General features: G+C 38.0%; 1 protein-coding gene across 1 annotated transcript; it reads left to right on the top strand.

Moving 5' to 3' along the window:
* The first annotated feature begins 1014 nt into the window (after nt 1-1014).
* LOC105880916 (ribonucleoside-diphosphate reductase subunit M2-like) lies at nt 1015-2065 on the top strand. The gene is given in 1 exon segment (XM_075996537.1): nt 1015-2065. A coding segment is annotated over 1 exon segment (894 nt). The 5' UTR covers nt 1015-1062; the 3' UTR covers nt 1957-2065.
* The last annotated feature ends 10255 nt before the right edge of the window (nt 2066-12320 follow it).

The following is a 12320-nucleotide window of genomic DNA, read 5'->3' as shown; positions in this document are numbered from 1 at the left end:
ATCTGGCCTCTGCTACCTCTCAGGACCTTAGCTCACCTCTCTACTCCTCACCCACTATGCTCCAGTTTTATTGGCCTTCTTTCTGTTCTTGGAACACACCAAGCTTATTTCTACCTCAGGGCCTTTGCATTTACTATTTCCTCTGCCTGGAATACTTTCCCCAGATTTTCAGAAGCTGGCTCCTTCCTAACATTAGACCTCAGCTTAAATGTACTTCCTTAGAGAGGGCCTCCCTCGAGCTAATAGATATTAATATAGAGAGAATTCAACAGCCAGGTAAGAATGCACATTCTTTTGTAGTGGATACAAGGACATTTATAAAAACAGATATGCATTAGACCATGTATTTTCCTCAATACATTCCCAAAGATCAGTATGATACAGACAAGGTTCTCCAACCATATTTCAATGAAATTAGAAATTAATTTGTAAAAGGTAGATTTTTTAAATATTTGGAAACTGAAAATGACTCTTAGAAATATTTAGAACTGGATGATAATAAAAACACTACATATCAAAATTGATGGCACACAGCTAAAGCAGCACTTTAAAGGGAAATTTATAGCTTTATATACATTTATCAGGAAATAAGAAAGGTTAAAAAAAATAAGCTAAGTATACAGCTTAACATTAGAAAAAGGACAATAGAACCAACTGAAAGAAACAAGAAGGAAATAATAACTATTAGGGCAGAAATCAATAAACTGCAGAGTAACTGAAGCAACTAACAAAACTAAAACCTGGTCCTATAAAAAGATTAATAAGGCGCCACTGGCCGCTGCTGCAGTGGCCTTCGCTGCCGCGCCTGCCTCTGCCGTCCGAGCACAGGACGGACAAGCAGCCCCGGCTCTCGCCACTGAAGGGGCTCAGCCTGGCCGACAAGGAGAACACGCCCCTGAGCCTGAACGGAACGCACGTCCTGGCCAGCAAGACAGCGAGGAGGATCTTCCAGGAGCCCGAAGAGCCGAAAACTAAAGTACCCGTCCGGAGGATAAACCACTGCTGAGAGAAAACCCCCACCGCTTTGCTATCTTTCCTATCGAATACCATGATATTTGGCAAATGTATAAGAAAGCTGAGGCTTCCTTTTGGACGGCCAAGGAGGTGGATCTTTCCAAGGACATTCAGCACTGGGAAGCTCTGAAGCCTGATGAGAAATATTTCATATCGCATGTTCTGGCTTTCTTTGCAGCTAGTGATGGCATAGTAAATGAAAACTTGGTGGAGCGATTTAGCCAAGAAGTTCAGATTACAGAGGCTCGCTGTTTCTATGGCTTCCAAATTGCCATGGAAAACATACATTCTGAAATGTATAGTCTCCTCATTGATACTTACATTAAAGATTCCAAAGAAAGGGAATATCTCTTCAATGCCATTTAAACGATGCCTTGTGTCAAGAAGAAGGCAGATTGGGCCTTGCGTTAGATTGGGGACAAAGAGGCTACCTATGGAGAACGTGTTGTAGCCTTTGCTGCAGTGGAAGGCATCTTCTTTTCTGGTTCTTTTGCATCAATATTCTGGCTCAAGAAACGAGGACTGATGCCTGGCCTCACATTTTCCAATGAACTTATTAGCAGAGATGAGGGTTTACACTGTGACTTTGCCTGCCTGATGTTCAAACACCTGGTACATAAACCGTCGGAGCAGAGAGTAAAAGAAATAATTATCAATGCTGTTAGGATAGAGGAGGAGTTCCTCACTGACGCCTTGCCTGTGAAGCTCATTGGGATGAATTGCATATTAATGAAGCAGTACATTGAATTTGTGGCTGACAGACTTATGCTGGAACTGGGTTTTAGCAAGGTGTTCAGAGTAGAAAATCCATTTGACTTTATGGAGAATATTGCACTGGAAGGAAAGACTAACTTCTTTGAGAAGAGAGTAGGCGAATATCAGAGAATGGGAGTGATGTCAAGTCCAATAGAGAATTCTTTTACCTTGGATGCTGGCTTCTAAATGAACTGGAGATGTGCCCTTAATTTTGCTTATTTTTCTTTGTCATAAAGAAAAAAAATCAGCTGAAGTGTATTAACCAGCTACAGTCTGAATTATCCAAAATATTCATTAACACCATCTTTAAAACTGTGTAGCTACCTCAAAATCCGTCCTAGTAGCACCTAGAAGGAAAGAGTGTTATAAGATAAAAACAATTATCTGCTTTCACAGGCTACAACTTCACTGTAACAGTAAGAGTGGCAACCTTGTCCTTACATTGTGGAGACCCTAGTGAGTGTGGCCCAGCAGGATTAAACATTCACTTATGCCACAAAGCAGTTGTAAGATGCAGCCTCCCTGCTTCAGAGCATATTTAAAAGTTTACGTTCTCAAAGAATAGCATTGTTCGTACTGTCAGGTCTAGCCTGATTTATTTGGTTTTTACACCAAATACAAAGTAGTCTGTTTACTACTACTAAGCCGATTTGAAATTTACCAAGTTACTATTAGAAAACAAGTTAAACCTGTGTAGACTAAGGACGTCATTTCTAACTTTATTTTCTTTAATGAATCGAAATACTCTTTAATCGACGTTAAAGGCAATCCTAGATTGTCTTTAATTTTATTGGCATACCTAGATATTAGTTTCTTGGTGCTACATAGAAGACAAGGTTGTGTTTTGTTATCCTGTAGCCTGGGTGGAGTGTTGTGGGTAAGAGATAAAGGGTCATCTTTCAGGGAAAGGGCCTTCTAACCCAAATCATTAGGAATGATGGTCTGGGTTGACTGCTAGGGGCCTGGGTTTTAATGTGTATGAGGGCTAGAAAATACAATTTTTTTTTTAAATTGAATTTTTCCCAACTTCTATCTGACGAAATCCTTGAAGAGTTTTCTTAGGTGGAGTCTAAGGTAGTATTGTAAATTTTCTAGTCATCCTCGAATGGAATGACCTAAGATCTTGCTCTTGTTAAGTGATAAAATCGGGATTGAAGTTGGCTCTCCTAAGAGTTGTTTATTCTGCTTTTCTTTAATTTGTATGTAAGTATGTACTGTTGAGACTTAATTCATTTATATTTAATACATATTATAAATTAATTGGAAAATATTTTTTAGTATGTATATCCTTTTAGATTTTACCTGTAGTTCATACTTGGAAATAAAAGACCCAGTAGTGTCTTTAAAAAATAAAAATTAATAAGATAGAAGTCTTACCAGAGGTGTGTCTAAGAAAAATAGTAAATAAACTGCAGCACAAGAAATAGGGTATAACTACAGTCACAATAGAGATATTTAAAACACTAACACTATTACAATCATGTGCTAATAAATTTGAACAGCCTTCCCTGACTGCCCTCACTCATTTTCATTGTCTGTTGTCTGTCTCTTGGACTTGGAATATGAGGTCCTTCAGACAAGGATTTTTGTCTGTTTGGTTCACAGATAAACACCAAGCACCAAGAACAGTGGTGAGCACAGTGTTAGCACTGAATAACTACTTGTCCAATGCACAGATGAATGTCCCCAGTAAGCCAACACAATGAGGTCGGGTAAGTTCTTCCCAACACAGGTGTTTTGGTTTGTCTTCAGCGGATTTACCCAGGGAGCAGGACAGCTGAAGCTAATCCCAGTAAAGGTCAAGGGATGTGACCGTATCAATGGCACAGTGCTACCGCACCTGGTTACTTCTGGAGCCACTCAAAGAACTATGAATTTCTGATTTTGAACTCATATTTGAATTTCTGGCTCATCAGGCCACAACTGTGTGTACATCCTGAGTATGAAAAGTAAAGGAGGAAAACAGCTTGGCAGTTCCTCAAAAAGTTAAACACAGAATTGCCATGTGACCCGGCAATTCCACTCTTACATACCCAGAAGAATTGAAAACAGGAACTCAAACAGACACTTGTATGCCAAAAGTCATTGCAGCAGTATTCACAATAGCCAAAAGGTGGAAACAACCCAATGTCCATCAGTAGATAAATGGATAAACAAAATGTGATCTATTCATAAAATGGAATATTACCCAGCCATAAAAGAAATGAAGTACTGATATATGCTACAACATGGATGAAACTTGAAAACATTATGCTAAATCAAAGAAGCCTGACACAAAGGTCACATATTGTATGATTCCATTTATATGAAATATCCAGAAAAGATAAATCCATAGAAACAGAACTCAAATTGGTGGTTGCCAGGGGCGCAGGAGAAGAAAAAATGAGTGACTACTTAATGGGGGTACAGTTTCCTTTTGGGGTGATGAAAATGTTTTGGAACTAGAAAGAGGTAGTGGCTGCGCAACATTGTGAATGTACTAAATGCTACTGAATTGTTGCTTTAAAATGGTTAATTTTTAATTGGGCATCTAAAAATTTGTTAAGAGAACAGATCTCATGTTGTTGTTACCACAGTAACATTTTTATAAAAAATGGGGAAAAGGTTAATTTTTTAAAAATTTTTAAATGTATATTGTAGGAGGATTTTCTGAACCATATCTCTGTCCCGTTGGTTTTCAAACTTTACTCAAATAATTCTTCTGATATGTTGATATACAAGACAGAACCTATGTTCAAGCCATGAAATAAAACTAACCAACTTATAGAAGTTTTTAGAAAAGTAAAAAATATTAGAAGATTATTGTAATTTTCAAAGTACAAGTATTTACTTGAAAATAGACTAGGAATTTTTATCACATTTTTGTTCAAATAATTTAAAAATAGTTTAAGACTTGTTTCAAGGCCAAACTATAAAAGAAGGATATCAGTCCTTGTTGCTTATTATATTGACCCTATTAATAATAAATACAGTTTACAAAATATTTGAGGTTCTTTAAGAAAGTATGATAAATGCACCAAACATTAATACATGAAATATAAATAGTGTAAGACATTACCAGAATATTCATGTTTGGGAATTCAAGGAACAATTAGGATTCATACATGAAAGTTTATCAATTCCTCACTGAAGACCTGAGTCTCAAAGAATTTTTAGTGGAAAAACTTAAATTTCTGTCATGAATATGGCTTGTTTCTGGAGAACTAAAAGTGAGTCCCTAAGGTTAATTTTATGGTATGTAAATTTCACCTCAATTTAAAAGAAATAAATTAATGAAAAGGAGTAAAGGAGCACCAAATACACATTTGGCCAAATGACTTAAAATCAATAACCAAAGCCCAATATTACCATCTAAAATAAATTGCCATGGTATAAGAATAAATCTGAAAATTTTCCAAGAGTTAAATTATTAACTGTAGTTTTATTATTATATTTTACACATCAAATTTTAAAGTTGGATTTTTATCATGGAGGAGCATTAATTCCTTCACACTATTGCCCGCTGGACTGCTCTTGTGGTGACTCTATTGAACATCTGGATGCGGATTAAATGCTTACTTTCAAATGTTTGAAGGTGGAGCTAAGATATTTTTTGGCTGGCTCTGCCAGTAAGGGACATGTATATAGTGATGTTGCTACAAACCATTAGGTTTTTCTTCCTCCTAGATACTATTTGACTATGGCAAAGACTCAGCTCCTCTTCAACTTCTGTACTTGAAAATTGAGTTGATGGCAGTGATGTAATTTCATTGAAACAGGCCCACAAACTGAAGCTTTGTGCCCTGCTTGAAGATACTATTTTCAAAAGCAAGTTCAAGATTTTTTCTTCACTCACATTTTAAATGTCTAATATCTGTACATACATTGATTGTATTATTTAAATTATTATCTAGTCAACAAAATCTCTCCTAACAGTCTGTCAATAACTGATTTTTCTACTAAACTGAAAATTCTAACTATTATTTTTGAAAATAAAATTGTTTCCAATCAATTCATGCTTTGTTTTATTTTAGCAATAATAAATCTAAATGTATACTTGGACTATTGATAGAATTTCAACATATAGAGTATTAATACTTAAGAAGATTTTTTTTACTCCATTACAGCTAGAAGCTCACCTACATTTGAAAGTGAATATTCACATATTAACAAATCCCAGTGACAGGCCTCATTCCTATCATTGACATTGACACCCTGATTAGAAATGATAGGTATTTATGTGATGCTACAATCATAGACAGCCCCTACAAGTTTAAAAATGGCAGAGTATTTGACTACTTGACCTTCAGAAGGTGGAGGCCAAAACCAAAGCCAAATGGCAGATTTTGTCCAAATGAAAGGCTGAGGATGATTGTGTTTCGCCAGAGATGAGCATTCTGGACAATTCTCAGAGCAGGAAAGAGGCAACATTTGCCCTCAACTGACCCAAAGAAAGTGAAGGCACTTTGTCGTCTACTTCCCGCTGAATTTCCTACTGCCCAGAGAGTGGAACTCAGGGGATGGGAAAACCAGGGAAAGGGAAGCAACTGAAGAGGGATAGGCTGTTACTTTCCACAAACACTTTCTGTTGGCTGCACTAGCGTAACTGCACAACACACATCTCACAAATCTCAGCACAGTTCGCATCACATATGCCTAACACTTCAGAGTTATAAAACTACTCCGATGTTCTCTGATTTTTCCAGTGGCCACACTTAAGGATAGAAAAGAAATGGGAAAATCCCAAGAGAATGCTTTGCGATTGCTTATTTGGACTTAGAGGTTATTCTCACCTACATCCAAACAACAGAAAATGCAAAATTTTATAACACCATTGGTGGTTTTCAAATCTGAGGAGTCCTGCTTTCCTTCTCTCTTAGCCACCAACTATTTTCAACTATTATCTTATGACAGACAGAGGGAGGCACAAATGAACCAGAGAAAGCACGGAGACCACTAGAATGATTTAACAGACACTATGGAGTTTGAGCTTTTATTCATCTGTAAAATGGGATTCTGAGTATCGCTCGTATGAAGGTGGTTTTCAAAGCAGAAAGTACTGTTCAGAGCAGAAGATACCTGGATTCCCACTGTGCTGGATTTAGGTCTGCCCAAGACTGTTTATTTGGTTAATAGTCTAGTCATTATTGAGAGATGGGAAAGATGAACATGGTCTGTGTATGTCAGAAAACCCCGTCTTCACAACAGAAAAAAGCAGACTTGTCCTGAGACAAGTCACATGAAAGGTACAACTTTGACATTTTTTGTTGTTGTCGTTGTGTTTTGATTCAAACTTGCAAGTAAATTTGAAGATATCTGATACAAGATCACAGGAGGCTCAGTTTTAGAGGCTACATTTCTTGGAAAGCCTCCCTGACTCTTCCAACAGCCCTTTCTTTTCTAACAGATCTGGTTCAAGTTTAGTACAGATTTAGCTACTGTCTCCAGAGTGAAGGGTGGGAACACAGAAGCTTGGGGTGTGAAGTGGATATCAGTGGTCTACAGGGTCCTGGCTCAAAACATGCCCTATCACGAGGCTTCCTGAAGTCAGTCGACTTTGTATGTCCAGGGATGAGGGTGACCAACTCATCTCGTTTGCCCCCACGTCCCAGGAAATCTCAGTCCCAGGCAAACCACATGGTTGATCTTCTGAGAATTTATCTCCCTTGCTTAAAGCTATACCATAGACAAACAAGACAGCCTGAGTGGGATTCAAATCACTGAAAGCTTTTCCAGTTAAATCTACGTACTTTGTGGCCTTTGCTTCTTTGGTCTATCACCTATCACAGCATCAGTTTCTACCATTGAAGAGGATTCCTACCTCCAGTTATTGCAAAACATCACTAAGAACATTAAATGAGACAAATGTTTCTACATTGTGTTAAAAATCTTGGTTTATCTGTTTTTTAAAAGGAACAATCTAAATTCACACAAGTGGTCTTAAATTTCTTTTTCAAGCTTTTATTTTGAAATTTATCTTCTGTGCTTATAAAATTACTTTGTGGGGGAATAATCATTTACCTAATTGAGTTATAGCTTTGCACTCCTCCCTCAAGCCCTGGCCCCTTGCCATGTATTTGAGTGTACACAGAAAACGTACACCAAGGTCTTCGCAAGAGAAAACAGAATGTCCCAAGATTAAAGACTAAAGATAGTAAATGAAATTCTTTGTGGCTTAATCTAAGAATCTTATGTTTATGTTTCTATGGAGTTAGTAACTATGCTGGTTTCCTATTGCTGCTATAACAAATTACCACAAAGTTATCAGCTTAAAACAACACAAACTTATGCTTTTATAGGTCTGGAGGTCAGAAGTCCAAAATGGGTCTTACAGGCTAACGTCAGGGCGCTGGCAGCGCTGCATTTCTTCTGGGGCCTCAGGGCGATCCCTCTCCTTGCCTTTTCCAGGTCATTCCCTGGCTCACAGTCCCCAGCTAGCACTTCCTTCACTCTGTCGTCACATCTCCTTCCCTGACGCTGACTTCTCAGCCTCTCCTTTCCATTTTTAAAGACCCTTGTAATTAAACTGGGCTCACCTAAATAACCCACGACAATCTCCCAATCTCAAAATCCTTAATTTCGTCACATCTGCAAAATCCCTTTTGCCATATAAAGTAACCTATTCACAGGTTCCAGGAATGAGGACATAGATATCCTTGGGGGTCATTATTCTGCCTACTATAGTAATTAAGACACCAGTGATCTTAGAAAGTCAGAGGATTTGACACTAATGGGACTGTATCTTTAGGTCGTATTTTGCTGCATCTATTGGGTAATCCTTTTAAATATTTGGGCATCTAATATTTTCTAAACAAATGTGAATTGATTACACTATACGTTAAAGTGTTCCTGTCTCTGTCATCAAAGAATATAATGAAATGTATGGGTCTTCCATGAACTGCCATCTCCACAAGCAGAATTTCTCAAGGCGTCTCAAGGTGACCCTCACAATCCTCTTATCCCTTACCTTGGTACACACCAAGCAATGAAACCAGGTCTGATCATAAAAATTGCCCTGCACAATACTGCACAATGTTTTAGAGTAGACAAACTGGTTTCATAGCATTTTAAGGCTACACAAGGAAATAATTAAAAGCAAAGATCCTGGAATCAGACAGACATGGATTCAAATCCCAATTCAACCACTTACCTATATGGCCTCACTAAGTCTCAGTTTTGCTTCTCAGAATCTACTTCATGGTTCATATGAAATTGGATTAAATGAAGCCTATAAAGCATTAGGCAGGGTCTTAGCTGTTGTTATTATCATCATAAAGACAATACTATACTTGACACAATGACACTGATCCCTAGTTTACATATAAATACACAGCTAGTAGATAATCTCACATAAACGCCAATGCCTAGCACCCCTGGTATTTACTCCTGAAATATCTTTGTTGACAATCCTCTTAGAGCAGAGGTCCTTTTTAAAATTTCTTCTCTCAGGATTTGAAGAATCTGTTTCTAGCCAAGGTTTCCCTATACAACTTGTAAACTTGGGAATTCAGGGATGTATTGATTAAGGAATAAGATGGCTCAATTTAGTTTTTTTTTTTTTTTTTTTTTTGAGACAGAGTCTCGCTTTGTTGCCCAGGCTAGAGTGAGTGCCGTGGCGTCAGCCTAGCTCACAGCAACCTCAAACTCCTGGGCTCGAGTGATCCTTCTGCCTCAGCCTCCCGGGTAGCTGGGACTACAGGCATGCGCCACCATGCCCGGCTAATTTTTTTTTATATATATATCAGTTGACCAATTAATTTCTTTCTATTTATAGTAGAGACGGGGTCTCACTCTTGCTCAGGCTGGTTTTGAACTCCTGACCTTGAGCAATCCGCCCGCCTCGGCCTCCCAAGAGCTAGGATTACAGGCGTGAGCCACAGCGCCCGGCCTCAATTTAGTTTTGTTTCACAAATAACTATATAAAAATTTATTAGCAGATCTCTAGATTTTTAGTCTAGTATTTTAAGGGAAATAATAGGGAAGCAAACAGATTACTGGAAATAACTATTCCCCTGGATAGGGCAAGATGTCTCTTCTCTCCTGATGGGTATAATTTAGATTCTACTGCTTAGCTCGTTTTGGGTCTTGCTTTTTTTCCTCCCTTAACATTATATCATTGCATTATTTCAGAAAAAGAAAAAAAAAACATTATATCATAAGCATTTTCTCCACATAATTAAATATACTTAATAAACATTTTTAGGAGTAGCTTTAAAATTGTTTTTCTCTTAACAAAAATAATCAAGTTCATTGTAGAAATTTCAGAAAATGTAAATAATCATGAAAAGAATAAAAATCATCTATACTTTCACCCCTCCCAGAATAACCATTGTTAATATTTCAATTTATGGCCAGGTGTGGTGGCTCACTCATGTAATCCTAGCACTCTGGGAGGCTGAGGCGGGCGGATTGCTCCAGGTCAGGAGTTCAAAACCAGCCTGAGCAAGAGCGAGACTCCGTCTCTACTATAAATAGAAAGAAATTAATTGGCCAACTAATATATATAGAAAAAATGAGCTGGGCATGGTGACGCATGCCTGTAGTCCCAGCTACTCGGGAGGCTGAGGCAGCAGGATTGCTTGAGCCCAGGAGATTGAGGTTGCTGTGAGCTAGGCTGATGCCACAGCACTCACTCTAGCCTAGGCAACAAAGTGAGACTCTGTCTCAAAAAAAAAAAAAAAAAAAAAGATTTCAATTTGTAATTTTCCATACTTTTTTCCATAAACACAAAGTTGTGCACCCAGTGTACATATTGCTCTGTAATCTTTTTCCATTTAATTATCTCAAACATCTTCCCACAGCATAGTATTATCTTCACAGTTTGTTGAATACATATTATAGCATTTATCTTATTATACTTTTATTTACAAGTATACCTGCCATACGGCATTATAAACTTCTTCAGGACAAGGACTGTTGTCTTACTTATCTTCCTCTGCCTGGTAACAGCTCTCATGGCATATGGCACATGCACAATAAATTCTACACGTCTGAATTTCCTCAACTTCTCTTCTAGTTAAAACTTCTCCTCCTTTTCAAAATATGCCTGAAGGTCTACTTCCATAAAATAGAAATAAGATGGAAATGCACACTTGTCTTTTCAACAGTAACCTATATCACAAACTCTGTAGCTCCAGAGGCCTGGGTTTGAATCTTGACTCCATTACTTAACAAACCAATGACCTTGAGCAAATTAATGAATCTCTTTAAGCCTCAATAGTCTCTTAGCTGTAAAAGGAGTACCTTATAGGCCGGGCGCGGTGGCTCACGCCTGTAATCCTAGCTCTCTGGGAGGCCGAGGCGGGTGGATTGCTCAAGGTCAGGAGTTCAAAACCAGCCTGAGCAAGAGCGAGACCCCGTCTCTACTATAAATAGAAAGAAATTAATTGGCCAACTGATATATATATAAAAAAATTAGCCGGGCATGGTGGCGCATGCCTGTAGTCCCAGCTACAGAGAAAGAAATTAATTGGCCAACTGATATATATATAAAAAAATTAGCCGGGCATGGTGGCGCATGCCTGTAGTCCCAGCTACTCGGGAGGCTGAGGCAGAAGGATCGCTTGAGCCCAGGAGTTTGAGGTTGCTGTGAGCTAGGCTGACGCCACGGCACTCACTCTAGCCTGGACAACAAAGCAAGACTCTGTCTCAAAAAAAAAAAAAAAGGAGTACCTTAGAAAGCAGAATAACTATCATTAAGCCTGCACATTTATTCATTCAAAAATAGCTATTGAACACCTGTTATGTACTATATACTATGAGAAACACCCTATGCTGGTCTCTGGGGATTGCTAAAGAACAAACCAGACAACATTCCTGTACTTATGGAGCTTATAGCCTAGGGCAGAGTGTTTTGAGACATGGTTCTCAGGTCCTACATTAGAATCATCTGAATTTTTTTTTTTTTTTTTTTTTTTTTGAGACAGGACCTTACTCTGTCATCTAGAGTAAGGCTAGAGTGGAGCGGCACTGCAGCCTCAAATTCCTGGGCTCAAGCAATTGCCCTGCCTTAGCATCTTGAGTAGCTAGGACTACAGGTGTGCACCACCATACCCAGCTAAAACTTCTCTTATTTTTGTAGAGATGGTGTCTCATTACATTGCCCAGGCTAGTCTTTAACTCCTGAACTCAAGTGATCCTCCTACCTCAGCTGTTTTGGTAAAGAATAATTCAATTAAAATTGAATAAAATCAATGGAAAACACTTAATAAAGAACTGTTCCCTCATTTCAGAAAATCACATTACCAGCAGCAATGTGACTTATGATATTTGAGTTGCCCCCCCCCAAAAAAAAAAACTTACATGAGTTGTACCTATAGCTATTAATTGCAAATATGTAACAGAGATTTGGAACTCTTTTTAACTAACTTAGACCCAAATACTTTCAAAGGATGAGAGACAAGTGAAATGTAGAGATGTCCCTAAATTTCATTATAAGATTATTTTTTAAATGTTATATCATTATTAAGTTTAAAAAGCAAAATAGAATAACATAGTATACCCAGTATGCTACATTTTCTATAAGAACAGGGATAATGCATACACACATATACACACTTGCTATATTTGCA

This window comes from Microcebus murinus, chromosome 22 (genome assembly GCF_040939455.1).
Source record: "Microcebus murinus isolate Inina chromosome 22, M.murinus_Inina_mat1.0, whole genome shotgun sequence".
Taxonomy (NCBI): Eukaryota; Metazoa; Chordata; class Mammalia; order Primates; family Cheirogaleidae; genus Microcebus; species Microcebus murinus.
Note: the sequence above shows the minus strand (reverse complement) of the source record. Positions and strands in the feature narration are given on the sequence as shown.